Genomic DNA, 16,954 nt, shown 5'->3' with positions numbered 1-16,954 from the left:
GCAGTTAGATTTCTCTGCTACATTAACTATATATTCATATTCCACGTCCAAGGGGCAAAGTCCAAATTCACAACGTTAACCACGTGTTTAAACTGCAAACTGAAACAAACTAAATCTAGGAGAAAATATGTTTACCTTGAAACGTAACTGAAATAGCTGTTTAGTTGTATGAGAATGTCATTTTTTGGGGGACAAGGTTGGGGAAAAGGACGCTGGCAGTTTTTTTTTTTTTTTTTAACAAGACTTTGAGTGTTCATTAACAAACAAAAACAGCTACACATCATCTGCAGCCCTGAAACCTGCAGCTGCCTGAAGGAAGTCTGTAACAACTGATGGATGATTTGGAAAAATGATTAGTGATGACGTGGAGACAGCCAGCTGGTTTCTGAATTACACACGTACGTACGCACGCACACGCACGCACACAAATATGAAATAACCTTTCATTTGTGAATATTTGTTTTGTGGATCATTTGAGCTCATATGTGAAGTGACTGCATGAGGAGGACAGAAATACATGAAACACATCATACCGAGAGACCTGCAGTGTATGTGTGTGTGTAGATGTGTGTGTGAGATAAGGTCTCCAGCCTGCAGGTTGTTCCAGGCTTCAATAAAAGGACAGCAGATGCTCACAATTACTGACACACACACACACACACACACACACACACACACACACACACACACACACACACACACACACACACACACACACACACACACACACACACACACACACACACACACACACACAGCAAATGATACACCCTCTGACCTGTGTGTGTGTTTGTGTCCATAATGTCAGTTTTTATCAGAATAAAAGAGAAGAGGCATCCTCCTCCGTCCTTCCTTCAGTCCTTCCTCGTCTCCTTTGCCCTCTCCTCTCTCCTCCCCTCAGGTCAGATATATAGTGTCTCCATCAGCAGCTGAAGAAATCAGAACAAGAGCATCACTTGCCAAGTAGGAGCCACCTGTCTCTTCTTTTACACAGAAACCAGCTGTTTGTCGATCAAATCAATAAAGTGAGTTTTATTTTGATTAATTTATTTAAATACTGCTTTAAAAGTTGATTTTTGTCCGTCAGGTTTTGAAGTCTACGTAAAACAGCCTACTCAGTTTTATTGGAACTTTTTCTTCAGATTGTAGCTTTAATTATTTATTTATTTTAATTCTCATATATGATGAGTTGATGTTAAGATTTATTTCATTTATTTATGTGTAAATTAAATTTTCATTTATCAAAAGTTAGATGAGCTTAATTTACCAATGAGATTCATTTATCTATTTTCTTCTGCTAATAGTTAGTTTCATATGATCTTTTATTCTTTTAAAATTAAGATTGATCTGTTTCATAGTTTTCTTAATTTGGACTGACAGTTTATCTTTATTTTGAATCAATATATGCTAAGATGTTTTTTATTATTTGTGATTTGTTTTTATTATGTTTTATAGATTTTAATGTGTTTATTTTGCTTCGTGTTAAGTTTAACTTGGTCTGTGTGTTTACAGCTCTTGGACATGTATTGATTATATATCGCTTCAGCTTATGTGCTGGTCATTGATTGTCATCTGTTTCTTAGTCAGCAGCATGCTATTTATTTATTTACTTTTTGACAGTGACAGAAAGACTAGAGAATAAAGCATTTTCACTGAAATGACTCGTAATGAAAAGTTTCACCATATAAATTGTATAAAACTGAAGATTTTCTGCAGGTTTTGTTTCTCAAACTAAAGATTCCGAGGTAATTACATTTCACATCCATTTTCCATCAAACAGGAGAGAGGGACAGACGAGATGGACAGAGATAAGAGAATGAAAGGTGTGTGTGTGTGTGTGTGTGTGTGTGTGTGTGTGTGTGTGTGTGTGTGTGTGTGTGTGTGTGTGTGTGTGTGTGTGTGTGTGTGTGTGTGTGTGTGTGTGTGTGTGTGTGTGTGTGTTAGTGTTAGAGAGCAAGAGAGACCGATAACTGTTAGTGAGGGAGGAAAGAGCCTCTAAACCATTCAGCCGTCAACACAAGAGGAAATATCTATTACATTACAAACATTGAAATCATCTTTTGTGACCAAGATTATAAAATAATAATATAAAACAATGTGAGAACATGGTTGAACAGTTATGCCAAAACTCAGTGAGGCTGCATTTAGACACAGCAGTGCTTTCAACTAAATGCTATAACATCATCCTGCTAACCTACTCAAAATGCCAGATATTTAGCATGTTTACCATTTTAGAATAGAGTTTTAGCATGCTAACATTAGCTAACTAGCAGGCACAATGGTGCATTTAATGATGCACATGCTCCTCACAGTTGATTCCCTGAATAAATGATGACGATGATGGTCCTATTTCCTGAGTTATATAGTGTGTTAATGAGCTTTAAGTCGGGCGTCTGTGGCTCAGTTGCCTGCCAATTGGAAGGTTGGTGGTTCAATCTCAGAATCTTCTGCGATTCCATGAAACTGCCACAGATTTTGAGTTGAGGGGCCGTGTTCATTTCACGGAATACTGTGAGATCAGGTTGCACAAATTACATATAAGAAAAACATTTATATGCAATACATGAGTTATATTTACTTTCTTCCATTATAATTCTGCGTAATATCACGTCAACAAGGCGACTTTGAGCGACCAGTGACCCGGTCCATCCTCTGTAGATGGCCCATTACAGCATATTATGGCAATACTTAGGGTAACATGGGTGGAGGGAAAATAACGTGAGCGACAGGAAAATGTTGTTTTGCCAAATCCTTTCAAAAGTATGGCAAACATATATCTTAAAGCCTTTCTTGAGAAGAAAGATTGTTCTCAAGAAATGCTTTAAAATATACCATCCAGTTTGTTCTATACTGATCCAGCATTAACAGAATGTTCCCCATCAGCTGCTGCCATCTTTGTTGTTTCCATCTCATTGGTGTTCCTATGCGGATGTCTCAAACATACCCCACGTAAGATAAACGTTTGAGATTGGCCCTGCGTGTCTCAAGCCACTGAAAACCTGTCTGAATGGGAGAGGGACCAGAAGCATCCGCCATAGCAAATAAAACATGAACTCCCAGACTAGTTTGCAGGTGTATCCATTGCTAGTAGATAGATTTTTGCACTTTGAAAAGAGTCAGACCAGCGATTTCTCCCTGCTTCCAGTGTTTACATTCTAAGGAGTTCCCAAACTGTTGATCTCTTCCTACGTTGGCGGTTGTTTCTTAGCTGTGTTTCAGACTTTAACTCAGGCAGGAATTATAGCCAGCCAAACATCACTGACCAAATGGCGGTACTGTACAGACATTTATTTTTAGCCACACTAGCTAAAGTCCACCACTTTGTTGTAGACTGAATTCTCAACAACTACTGTATTGGTAAAGATAACATTTTATTTAGGGGCCATCCACACTGAAGTGTTTTTTGGTGTAAACGCACATGTTTTGCATTATTTTGGCTAATTGTCCAAATTAATCCTGTAAATGCACTGCCTGAAAACGCCACCTTTGTGTCTTTGTTTGGACGGTGAAGATATTGAGCCTATTAGGGTAGACAGCAGACATTTAAATGTAACCAATTGTGCTAATTTTCCGGTTCATGCTTATATTTGGGGTTTCTATTAGAACATGTTTACATAGTTTAATGTTGAAAAACACATTTTCTTCTTGTCTGAGTATACCTGTATTCCCCCTTTATCTGAAATCAAGTGCTGTTGTGGCAGTGTCAGTCTCTTAGCTTCATTGGATATCCCTAAGAGTACTAACAATTGTTCTGGGATTGTTTGAATATTTAACACCTTAGACATAAAACCAAAGATATTACTCCAGTAACCTTGTATTAACAAGAGAATGTAACAAAGAATATAACTATGAAGTAAATCACCGACATGAGTGTCACATTTTTCACATAAAGGAGAGAGTTTAGGGAAGATCCAATAAAGTCTAATGTGGCCTATGTAGAATTTTAAACTGTATTAGACAATGACGTGCGTTTTTGGAGCACCTGTGGATATACGCAAAACTCTCATCCCATAGGTCATTTTGTATATTCGTACCCAACTCCTTTTCCCAATCCGCTTTACGGTGGTTGTAGTTGGGCGGCTTATCTCTTGCAATTTATCTTATAAACAAGATATATTGTGATCTGACCTCCGTAACTCACCTAGGCAGTCATCCAACTTATCTAGCCCTGCTTTCTCAAACTGAGGAAGATATGATCTTATATAATGTCTTGAAAGAATCTGAATAAATTATGTTTGGGTAAATCATAAATTTTTTGTAACTGATGAAAAGATGCAAATGATCTTTTTATATATAAATCCCTTACGCTACGAACACTGAGTTCTTTCCAAATATCAAAGGCCATGTCTAGACAAGAAGGAGGGAAGGAAGAGTTTGCTGCTTTGGCAACCAGAGAGAGAGCGCTCAGAGTTTTAAGTTCTTTGATATCTGTTTCCAAGTCCTTATTGTGTCATGTATTACTGGGTTGTGTAACATGTTCTGTTAAGAGGAATCGGAGATAAAATTACAGCACCAATTGAGTATGTTAGGTAGTCCTCACGCTCCATCTCCAGCCTCTTCAACAGCAAAGCAGTATCATCCAACACTGTTGCAATGGAACGGATAGATGTAGCCCAATGATAATTTATAAAATTTGGTGCAAGTCCTCCATGTGATTTGGACTTACACAAGTGTTCTTTTTTTATTCTATGGGATTTATAATTCCAGACAAAGTGAAGAACTATTGAGTCTGCCATTTTAAAGTATGACTTTGAGAGGAATATTGGTATGTTTTGGAGGAGGTAAAGTAGTTGTGGGAGAAAAAACATCCTAAATGTATTCACCCTGCTCACTAGGGATAATGGAAGAGTCCTACAGAACTGAATTTTATTTTTGAGTTTGTCCAAAAGGACTTAAGTACGCCTTAAGAAGACTTAGTACGCAACCTTGCCTTGTGCCTCTGTGGAGTCGGAACTGGGCTGAAAACGTTTGATTTGGGAGTATTCTAGCAGTGAGGTTACTGTACAGTAGGCCTAATTGGACCCATGCAGCAAACTCATCACCCATCTGAAATCTTTCCAGGACGGCAAAAAGGTATGCTCCCCTCCGGATCAATATGGCCGCCCCACTTGCCTTTGTAAACAACTTAGAGTGAAATACTTGGCTTATCCATCTACATCTAAGTTTAAAATGAGCATAATTTTTCAGATGAGTTTCTTGCAAGAAGATCACATCAGCTTTAAGTGCCTTTAAGTGGGACAGAACCTTGCCCTTTAACTGGTTTGTTAACCCCATTGACATTCCAGGTACAAAAAGTCACCTCTCGTTTTTTTTTGTCTTTATCGAACGGATCCTGTATTTATATAGTAATTTGTTATGATCTTACTTGGCTTCCTTTTCCTCTCCACTAACTTGTTGCAGTCCTGAGTTAAGCAGTGCACCCACCCATCCCACCCCCGTTCTAACATTAAACAAAAAACACTTATCTAAAACTACTTACATTTTTTTCGGGATGAATAAAGTATCTATCTATCTATCTATCTATCTATCTATCTATCTATCTATCTATCATCCTATCCTTCTGAATTACCTGAACTGGTGGGAGAAAAGCCCCCACATACACCTAACAAAACGATAACATAGGTGCAACCTCCATAACTTGAGATCTTAATCATTAACTTTTACCTAATGGCCTACCTAATCAGTAGCTCAGTGGCTTGTAGAATGAGGAAAAACAAAGTCAGACTTGTAGATACTTCACACATAATAAGCTACTATGTATGCAGCCTACCCCTCCGAGTTAAGCAACAGAAAAATAAAAATAAAAAATCAAGCTGTCTTCTTCCTTGTCATTAAAGAGATTATAAACAGACAAAATATTTAGAGAAGGGGAGGGGCTTGTATTAGGCTAACGTTATTAATAAAAGAGGGATTTTAACTTGGTTAGTGAGGCATTTAACTTTGTTTTACAACTCCACTACAGTATCAGACGAGTCGGAGGCAGACGCCCCCATCTCCTTCAGTTTGCGTATCTGACTTTCCACTTGTGCTTTCACTGCGTTAATGGCCGAGTCGTTTTTGCCTTTTAATGCAGCCGGGAAATGGCTTAGAGTAGTTGTTACATTGGCAATTTTCTCCTCTATTTTGTTACATATTTCGGATTTTACCTGGCGGAGCTCAGTGTGCAACGTTTCAATGGCGGTCAAGATCTCTTGGTTGTTCGCGGTCTGCTCGTTCGTTTCTTCTCCTAACTATCCCCCGCGGCTTCATCGGGGCCTGCCTCTTCTGTTGTCCCCGTCTTAGCGGTTTGTGTAGTCTGCATTTTTCGTTTGTTACAGCATATTTCCTTTTTTATGTTTAGTATTTTTTGATACAAGTAAAGGTAGGCTAATTCTTTAATGGATTAGTAGGACTTTGTTTAGACTGTAATTTTAAATAGGCCTACAACTAAGCAAGAGCTACCGACCGTGCGTGCTATCCGCTCATCTTCCAACCGGAAGTTCCTGGTACCTTTAAAACGATGTGCATTATGCAACATGTTGCTAAAAGAGACTCAAAGTGACTTAACAATCTGCTGTGTTTGAGACATGTCACATAAAAATTTATCACAAGTTTACATGCGTGTCTCTCTCTCTCTCTCTCTCTCTCTCTCTCTCTCTCTCTCTCTCCCCCCCTCTCTCTCTCTCGTTCTCTCTCACTCTGTGCAGACATGGCCTGGCTCCGGCAGAGTCGAGGTTCTCCCAGACTTGTCCTTGTGGTGGTGTGTGTCGCTCTACTGCTCGACAACATGCTGCTCACTGTGGTCGGTGAGTATGTTGTTAGAGGAGGTTTTCAGAAGCTGATTTATTTTATGTGTAATATATATTATTTTTATTATTATCATATATTTACTGTGAGCCATATCTAAACACTTAGATCAGTGTTGGACCTCAGAGAACTCAGACACCTGTTATTTTTTCAAAGAAAAAAAGGCTGTGTACACAATCCTTCTGACAGACAAACAAACAAACAAACAAACAAACAAACAAACAAATTGACAAACCGAACCGAAAACATACTGGGACAAAAACACTATTTTCACTAACGCTAACTTAAACCACAGAGAAACCACTCTGACATGATTAAAAAAACAACAACACAATTTTCTGTTTACTGTCCAGAATCACCAAATGAATTATTCAGACACAAATCTGGAAGAAATGCTACTTCTATTATCAACTTCTTAAAAAAATAACCTTAAAGGCCTGTTTTTTCTTTTTACTTTTGAGAGACACATGGTTTTCCAGGGCAGCAACATATTGCTCTGGTGTCTGAATCCAGCAGAGCGGAGGCTGTGAGAGCTGCACATTAATGAACATATTACACACATATGGTCAGCTGTGTACATTCTTGTGTCCAGGTGGTGTTTCCAGACATGGTTTAGTAACAGATCGTCCTCTAATGTTACTCCATGGCGGAGTCTCAGCTGCTGAAAAACAGATTTGTGACGCAATTAAAAAACCCAGGAGTTCATGGCTGTCGTCAGCAGTTAGACTCAGAGTTGCATCTAAAGGCTGGAGAGGTCGCACACACACACACACACACACACACACACACACACACACACACACACACACACACAAAACCTCCTGACCTGACCTTTAAAATTGCGGTCTCAGTCCACAGTTGTCTCCTTTGATCTTTCCTTTGATAAAATCATTTTCTCTGCTCTATTTCTCCTCTGATGGGTTCTATATGTCGTAAGAAGCTCATTGTGGGTTTGAATAGTTGTGTTTTTTACCTCCTGTGTCATCAATCTTCACTCACTAATCAGCTTTGTTCAGATGTAAAACTCCTATAGTAATTTCAGTAGTAGTAAGTTCCTTGACAGATATTTTTTTATTTTGTACTTCTCATAGAGAAAATGTATGCGCTTTAAGTAATTATCAACTGATATTTAATGTAATGAATGAATGTGGTACACAGATAAAGTGTTGAAGAAGAAAAAAGTATAATTAATTAACATTTATTTTGGTTTAGAGGGGGAAGTTCTTTGAAACATAATTAAGTTACAGAGTTATTTTCAGTAAACTTCTTGGATGTTTTTGGGAAATTATTAGGAAGTTATGAATCTATGAAGTAAGTTAATAAACCATCTTCCCACCATAGTCATCCATAATCTTAGTCATAAGTTATCTAGTTACACATTCTGCCTTTAAGGGTTATTTCTGTCAATGGAGGAAGATATTAGTATAATTTCTAATACACTTGTACTGAACACACTGATTTGTATTGAAAATAAACTCATCTATCTCATCAAATATATTTCAGTTACTGAACAGATCATAAAATTAGTTATGGGAAGAGTTGAATTACAGATGAAAGGAAATCTTCTTAGTGAGTTTACATGTGGCAGAAAAACGAGTAAAATAACCCTAGATAGTGCAGGATGTCTTCCTCAGAATCAGAAAATGTATTGTCATTTTACAAAAAAGAACGAAATTCTCAACTGCAGTTCACCCAGTAAACATAAATCTAATTTAAAAAAAAACAAGAAACAAATAGTAGAACAATACAATCATAAATAGAAGAAATATACACACTAAAAGTACTAGTTATTGCACATGGTCCATATGTGAAGGTATGAATGTGTGTGCGTGCTAGTGTGTGGTGTTCAGTGTGGTCATATCTATGACTGACTGGTGAGCTTATAGCTGGCTTCTGTTTTTGTTTCCACGGTTCTCTGCCTGCTTTCTGACTGAATCCCTGAAATTTAGTTAAAGAACTCATGCACCAAGTTCATATTTACTTTAATGGACGAGTAAATAATGTTTTTTGTTACGTTACCTTCACTTCACTTAATTGTTATCTGAAGTCGTTGAGAACATTGCCTAATCAGTGAGTTCATATTGTCTTTGTTCCACCTGTAACAAAGTGTTAACCTCTCTGTGACTGAAATATTCAAGTTGCCAAAGAAATGTTTTTTGGTGAGGAACTTTATTTTAATTAATTTATCTTCTTCCTTTAGTGCCAATCATCCCGACCTTCCTCTACGCCATGGAGCATCCTAGACCTGAGGCCCAGACCGCCCAGCCATCCCTGCTCCCTCTGCCCACCCTTGGTGCATCACGCTTGAGCACTGTGCCCTCCCAGTCCCCCTTCCTAAGGTCAAACCTCCAGACCTTGAGCCAGACCTCCCAGAGCTCACAGCTCCATCGGATAAGCCATAGTGGCGACGGTACACAATCAAAGCAGAGTCCCCGGTTGTCTCCTCTGGTATCTCTGTTTGACAATTTGACATTCAGTCTGCAGAAGATCCTGACCGAACCCACCCCAGACACAGAGCCCACAGACCAGAGCAGCCCGACCACAGAGCTGCAGATTAACAAAACCACCAACGCTACAGTAGGTGATTTTTACCTGTTGCTGATGGTTCAGTGTTTACAAGTGAGTTCAAACATTCTCCACTCTCTCTCTCCTGCAGGAGTCCTCCTGTCTTCAGGACAGTGCGTTTCTGGAAGAGGAAAACGTTCGTGTTGGTTTGTTGTTTGCCTCTAAAGCTCTTGTCCAGCTGCTCATCAACCCGTTTGTTGGCCCGCTCACCAACAGGTATCTGATTGGCTGATTATACTATAGAAACATCTGTAACTTCTTGTCTAATTTTGAGAAAAAACATTTGTTGAACTTTGACCAGAGCTGCTCTGAAGGTTTGTGGTTGTGCTGGGATTAAATATGGATAACAAAGCAATGACCTGTGTTCACACAACACAACTTTTAAAGGGGTCAGATCTCGGTACTGTTCACGCTGCTGTCTTTCCTTAAAGTTGCTGTGCCAATAAAAAAAGAAGAAAAAGAAAAGAAGGTTTGGGTGTTGTCGTTGGCACATATTTGTGCAACAACGATTTTGGTCCATATTGCATACACATACAGTAAAGTTCCTAATGTTACCTGCAACCCCCTTCCCCAGGTTTCCCATCAACCCGTCTCCAGGATTCTCCACCATTGAATCATGCTTTCACCTCAAAGGAACATGCACCCGTATCTGTATTTGCAGCCGATAGGAACGCCCTCTCTCTGAAATAATCTGTGATTGGCCAAAGTCTCTTAGTCTAGATTTTCTAAAGCCTTACAATATACTGAAATGTATATATGTATATACAGTACAGGCCAAAAGTTTGAACACACCTCATTCAATGCGTTTCCATTATATTCATGACTATTTACATTGTAGATTATCACTGAAGGCATCAAAACTATGAATGAACACAAATGGAATTATGTACTTAACAAAAAATGTGAAATAACTGAAAACATGTCTTATATTCTACTTTCTTCAAAGTAGCCACCCTATGCTTTTTTGATAGTGCTGCAAACCCTGGGTGTTCTCTCAAGGAGCTTCATGAGGTAGTCAACTGAAATGGTTTTCACTTCACAGGTATGCCTTGTCAGGGTTAATTAGTGGAATTTCTTGCCTTATTAATGGAGTTGGGACCATCAGTTGTGTTGTGCAGAAGTCAGGATGATACACAGCCAACAGCCCTATTGGACAACTGTTAGAATTCATATCATGGCAAGAACCAATCAGCTAAGTAAAGAGAAACAAGTGGCCATCATTACTTAAAGAAATGAAGGTCAATTAGTCCGGAACATTGCGTAAACTTTTAATGTGTCCCCAAGTGCAGTTGCAAAAACCATCAAGCGCTACAACAAAACTGGCTCACATGAGGACCGCCCCAGGAAAGGAAGACCAAGAGTCACCTCTGCTGCTGAGGATAAGTTCATCCTAGTCACCAGCCTCAAAAATGGCAAGTTAACAGCAGCTCAGATTAAAAACCTGATGAATACCACACAGAGTTCTAGCAGCAGACACAACAACTGTTAAGTGGAGACTGGGCAAATCAGGCCTTCATGGTCAAATAGCAGCTAGGAAACCAGTGCTAAGGAGAGGCAACAAGCAGAAGAGATTTGTTTGGGCCAAGAAACACAAGGAAATTACATTAGACCTGTGGAAATCTGGGCTTTGGTCCGATGAGTCCAAGTTTGAGATCTTTGGTTCCAACCGCTGTGTCTTTGTGCGACGGAGAAAAAGTGACCGGATGAATTCTACATGCCTGGTTCCCACCGTGAAGCATGGAGAAGGAGGTTTGATGGTGTGGGGGTGCTTTGCTGGTGACACTGTTGGGGATTTATTACAAATTCGAGGCATACTGAACCAGCATGGCTACCACAGCATCCTGCAGCGGCATGCCATCCCTTCCGGTTTGCGTTTAGTTGGACCATCATTTATTTTTCAACAGGACAATGATCCCAAACACACCTCCAGGCTGTGTAAGGGCTATTTGACCAAGAAGGAGAGTGATGGAGTGCTGCTCCTCCACAGTCACCGGACCTGAACCCAATCCAGATTGTTTGGGGAGAGCTGGACCGCAGAGTGAAGGCAAAAGGGCCAACAAGTGCTAAGCATTCTGGGAACTCCTTCAAGACTGTTGGGAAACCATTTCAGGTGACTACCATTCAAGAGCATGCCAAGAGTGTGCAAAGCAGTAATCACAGCAAAGGGTGGATACTTTAAAGAAAGTAGAATATAAGACATGTTTTCAGTTATTTCACACTTTTTTGTGAAGTACACAATTCCATATGTGTGCATTCATAGTTCTGATGCCTTCAGTAATAATCTACAATGTAAATAGTCATGAAAATAAAGAAAATGCATTAAATGAGAAGGTGGTTCCAAACTTTTGACCTGCATATATGTATACATAATATAGATTAGTGCCCAACAATGCCAAAAAAGAAAATTGTCTATTGCAGCTTTAAGACTGTAAATGTATTTGCCTCAGTTCCATAATACATCTGAAAAATTGAGAAAGTTTTAACATCCACAAGCGTACAGATCTTATAAAACTCTTACAGACATTGTAGATGTGAATGTGTATTTCTTTAAATGTTAATAAATGTAGCATTAGTTAATTTACAGTCTGTCTGTCTCTGCAGGGTCGGGTACCACATCCCCATGTTTGCTGGTTTCATCATTATGTTTGTGTCAACTATCAGTAAGTCTCACATATACTGTACACACAGTTATGGCGGTGGGTTTTCTATAAAGAAATGTCTAATCGTGTGTGTGTGTGTGTGTGTGTGTGTGTGTGTGTGTGTCAGTGTTTGCGTTCTCAGGGACGTATGCTCTGCTGTTCTTTGCTCGCTCCCTGCAGGGAATCGGCTCGTCCTTCTCGTCTGTAGCAGGTCAACGCTTCAACTCTGAAACACAAAACATTTAGACAGAGATCTCTTATTCATACAAAAGTGGAGAAACTGTGTGTGTGTGTGTGTTTGTGTGTGTGTAGGTCTGGGTATGTTGGCCAGTGTGTACACTGATGATGAGGAGAGAGGCATCGCCATGGGCATTGCACTGGGAGGACTGGCTATGGGGGTCCTGAGTGAGACACACACACATACACACACAAACATGCACATTGGTACTTCTTTAGCACCAGTACAGCACTAATGGTGGAAAGTGACTAAGTACATTTCTTCAATTACTTAGAAATTTCATTTTCTGCTACAGTATACTTCCTTACATCTCAGAGGAAATATTGCACTTTTCACTTCACTACATTTATCTCATAACTCCATATTATTTGTTGTTGTATTCTGTGTTGAAGGTGTGTGGATTGTGTTTCAGTTGGAGCTCCATTTGGCAGTGTGATGTACGAGTTTGTGGGAAAGCGTGCTCCCTTCCTGATCTTGGCCTTTCTGGCTATGTTTGATGGAGGTAAAGATTTAAATAAAATCTTCTCAGTGGTTAAAACACAACTCAAGATAAAGTGTTCAGTGTGGATATGAATTTATCTCAAAATAGATTGATCTTGAATCAACGATGATGATCGGCATCTATAAATGCTGTTATTGCTGAGGGGCTTTTGGACCTGTGACCTCCTGTGTACATGTTAGTAATGTCACACTAATTTGATCCAAAGGGCATAATGTTTTTTTTTTTTTTAATGTGTTGCAGCATTACAGCTGTTCATCCTGCAGCCTTCAAAGATCTCTCCAGGGGTGAGTCCACTTTAAAACCACTACTGATCTGATCAGGACCAGTCTGACCTGAGTGATATGATCTGATGTGATCTGTTCTGGCCCTGTCTAGTAACATTTTGTTTTATTCTGAAACAGCATGAAAAGCTTCAATTTGTGTGTTTGTGTGTTTCAGAGTGTGGAAGGTACTCCATTACTGACTCTGTTAAAGGATCCATACATTCTCATCAGTGCAGGTATGAAGACGTCTCCTCACGCTCACCTTTATGGCCACATTTACCTCCAAAACACAAGACAAACAAGTCTGTAGAGTCTGTGACATATTATGTTTCTGTCCGCAGGTTCTCTGTGTTTTGCCAACATGGGTGTAGCCATCTTGGAGCCGACTCTACCCATTTGGATGATGCAGACCATGTGCTCCCCTAAATGGCAACTTGGTATGTTCCACTGTCTATTCTCCTCATAGACAGTAAAAGAAATGGACAATGTGACCCCGTTGTTTTCCACAGAGACCAGTGAAGTCTATTAAAAGCACTTTTCCAGCCTCCAACTGAGCTTGCTGACGTAGATGTGACGTGAGCAACCTGTCTGAAAGTTGTAAGTCTTCTGGTAGCTGTGCAAGAGAAATCTCAATCATTCTCAATCAGCAGAGACAGAGAGCGTAGGTATATGTTAGGAGATAACATAGGAACAGGCTAATTATTGCTAACTAAAATGCTAGTCAACATTTGTAATTAAACTTAAACAGCTATGTAAGTCGAAACTGCCCCCAAGCTTAGCCTGTAGAGGTAATTCCTCTACTCTGCGACAACAACAAGTTTTAGCAAACTATTTTTTAAATTGTAGTCCGTCCGAGCCGCCACACCACGCTTCAGTTGTGTCGCATAAATGGATAAACACTGTAAGTTGCCTGGTTATGACACAATCGTTAGCCTATACTTCCAAAAACGTCTGCTACGGAGCCATAACGTGAGATACAAGGTAATGGAGCCTTTTATACATTTTTGTGTTTCTTAAGAAATAAACAATGGACAAATAGAGTCTTTAAACGATTCAGATGTAAAGTTACTCGCTGTCAAAGTGGCATCAAAATGAATGGCAGTCAATGGAATGTTAATGGCGGGTGATGACTTGATAGCATCAAAATGGCGCCATAGGAGCTAGGCGTTGTGGACTCTTGCTTACTCCCTTGGTGCTCCTGCACTTCCTTTCTCCCTTCCTCCTTATGTTCATCCTTCCTGTCCTTCCTTGCTTGCTTTTCTTCCTCTTATGCTCCTCCTTCCCTCCTTCCTTCCTTCCTTCCTTACTTCTTATGTTTTTCCCTTAATTCATTGCTTCCTTACTTCTCATGTTCCCTTTGTTCCTCCCCTTTTTCTGCCCTCGTCTCCTTCTCTCAGAGCGTGTTATATTATGTTGTGTTGCAGGTATGGCCTTCCTTCCTGCCAGTATCTCCTACCTGATAGGAACAAACTTGTTCGGTGTTCTGGCCAACAAAATGGGACGGTCAGTGTGTGTGCGAGTATGTGTGTGTGTGTGTGTGTGTGTGTGCGAGTGTGTGTGTATAAAGTTATTACAAAGTGATTACACTGATTATAGATCAAAAGCTGCTGCCTTCAAAGTTGCAGAGGAAACATTTCAATTTAATAAACTCTAAATTACACACAGATTACACAGACATACAGGTAGGTTTATTGATCGACTTGGTGTGTTGTGTGTGTGTGTGTGTGTGTGTGTGTGTGTGTGTGTGTGTGTGTGTGTTCAGTTAATACAACCTCTCAGAGGAGAAATTTAATTAGCAGATTAACAGATTAACTTTTCTGGAAAGTCTGAGTTCTGTTCAGACCTGATCCTAAAGATTTCTGGTAAACCTGCAGGTGTAAGGCAGACAAGTGGCTGATGTGTATTTTTGCGTCTCCAGGTGGCTCTGCTCCATGTTAGGGATGTTTATCGTTGGCATCAGTTTGCTGTGTGTAAGTAGAACATCCAACCATCATTGTTTTATCCATTGGAGTTACAGGAAGTCATCTTTTCATAGACTTGTGTGTGTGTCTGTGTGTGTGTCTGTGTGTGTGTGTGTGTGTGTGTGTGTGTGTGTGTGTGTATACAGGTTCCTTTTGCCACCAGTATCTATGGCCTGATTGGACCAAACGGAGGTCTGGGCTTTGCTATAGGTAATAATCATAATCAACACACTTATTGTCTCATTTACATTTTTAACATCAATGGTGTTCATAAGTAAACTGATGTAGACTAATGATTTTATATTTTGTTATATAAACTGTGGAAACAACAACTATGATAATTATTACGGTTGTTATTCATTAATTGTTTATTTGAATGTTTTTGTCCGTCAGGTATGGTGGACTCCTCCATGATGGCCATCATGGGTTACCTGGTCGACATCCGTCACGCCTCTGCCTACGGCAGCGTCTACGCCATTGCTGACGTTGCACTGTGTATGGGGTTTGCTATAGGTAATATGAAAATGTGGCATGAATTTAAAAGAAATTAGCACTAATGAGTTGAACATATGTTTACAAGTCTCTGTCTGTTATTCCAGGACCATCCACAGGGGGCGCTCTGGTTCAGGCGGTGGGTTTTCCCTGTCTCATGGTGTTTATCGGGGTGATCAACATTCTGTATGCTCCACTCTGCTTCCTGTTACGTAACCCTGCTGTCAGAGAGGAGAAAATGGTAAATACATATTTAAAAACATGAATTAGACCAGTGAGCAGTGAGCACAACAGCAGAGGTGTAGGACCAGGGTACTACCTTTGTAGACTGTTACCACGGCCACTAAGAATTCTTGATTCCCATTTGCTTGCAGGTTTCCATTAATTTCCAGTAACAGGTATACACCATAGACAGTTAAAGAAATGGAACAACAGATACCGTTGTTCTGGACGGAGACTAGTGAAGGAAAATAGAAGCAATTTTCCAATGATGGCTGAGCATTGCTGCACATTGCTGCACAGCCTCCAACTGAGCTTGACGATGTAGTTGTGACGTGGGCAACGTGTCTGAAAGTTGTAAGTCTTCTGGTAGCTGTGCCAAGAGAAATTGCAATCATTCCCAATCTTGCAGAGATGGAGAGCGTAGGTATATGTTAGGAGACAACACAGACACAGGCTAATTAGTGATAACTAACATGCTAGTTAACTTTAAATAAAACCTAAACAGCTAATGTAAGTCAAAACTGTCTGCGTGCTTCTTCTGGCAATACGGTGATTGCTCCACAATGCGACGGTAAGTTGCGTGGTTATGACGCAATCATCATAATTTTATTAAAACGTCTGCTACGGAGCCATAACGTGAGATACAAGGTAACGGAGCCTTATATACATTGTCGTGTTTCTTTAGAAATAAACAACGGACAAATAGAGTCTTTAAAAGATTCTGATGTAAAGTTATTCACGGTCAAAGTGGCGCCCAAATGAATGACAGTCAGTTGGATGCTAACGGCAGGCGATGGCCACTTTGACAGCAAATAACTTTACATCTAAAGTGTTTAAAGACTCTATTTGTCCGTTATTTATTTCTAAAGAAACGTGTGTTATGTTAATGTATAAAAGGCTCCATTACCTTGTACCTCACGTTATGGCTCCGCAGCAGACGTTTTTGTAAAAATAGGCTAACAATTGCTTCATAACCACACGACTTGCTGTCGCATAGTCGACAAATCACCATATTGTCAAGAGAAGCACGCAAACAGTTTGGGCTTCCATTAGCTGTTTAGATTTAATTACTAATGTTAACTAAGCAGTAATCAAGCCTGTGCCTATGTTATCTTTTGACATATACCTACGCTCTCCGTCACTGCTGATTGGGAATGATTGAGATTTACCAGAAGACTTACAACTTTCAGACACGTTGCCCACATCACAACTACGTCGTCGAGCTCAGTTGGAGGCTGCGCAGTAACGCCTAGCCATAACCGGAAAAGTGCTTCTATTTTCCTTCA

The 16,954-nt window shown here is 39.9% G+C and overlaps 1 protein-coding gene across 1 annotated transcript in view; it reads left to right on the top strand.

The window, feature by feature from the left end:
• The first annotated feature begins 708 nt into the window (after positions 1-708).
• Positions 709-16,954, top strand: part of slc18a1 (solute carrier family 18 member A1) — a 17,021-nt gene continuing 775 nt past the window's right edge. The window contains 16 exon segments of the mRNA XM_032516633.1: positions 709-1,025; positions 6,687-6,785; positions 8,987-9,363; positions 9,443-9,567; positions 11,953-12,011; positions 12,118-12,201; positions 12,303-12,395; positions 12,641-12,730; positions 12,971-13,014; positions 13,169-13,229; positions 13,335-13,430; positions 14,418-14,496; positions 14,912-14,963; positions 15,101-15,164; positions 15,348-15,467; positions 15,554-15,687. Coding sequence (XP_032372524.1) covers positions 6,689-6,785; positions 8,987-9,363; positions 9,443-9,567; positions 11,953-12,011; positions 12,118-12,201; positions 12,303-12,395; positions 12,641-12,730; positions 12,971-13,014; positions 13,169-13,229; positions 13,335-13,430; positions 14,418-14,496; positions 14,912-14,963; positions 15,101-15,164; positions 15,348-15,467; positions 15,554-15,687 — 1,575 coding nt within the window. The 5' untranslated portion in view covers positions 709-1,025; positions 6,687-6,688.

Source organism: Etheostoma spectabile, chromosome 5 (genome assembly GCF_008692095.1).
Source record: "Etheostoma spectabile isolate EspeVRDwgs_2016 chromosome 5, UIUC_Espe_1.0, whole genome shotgun sequence".
Taxonomy (NCBI): Eukaryota; Metazoa; Chordata; class Actinopteri; order Perciformes; family Percidae; genus Etheostoma; species Etheostoma spectabile.
The sequence above is the reverse complement of the archived record's forward strand: the minus strand, read 5'-3'. Positions and strand labels throughout refer to the sequence as shown.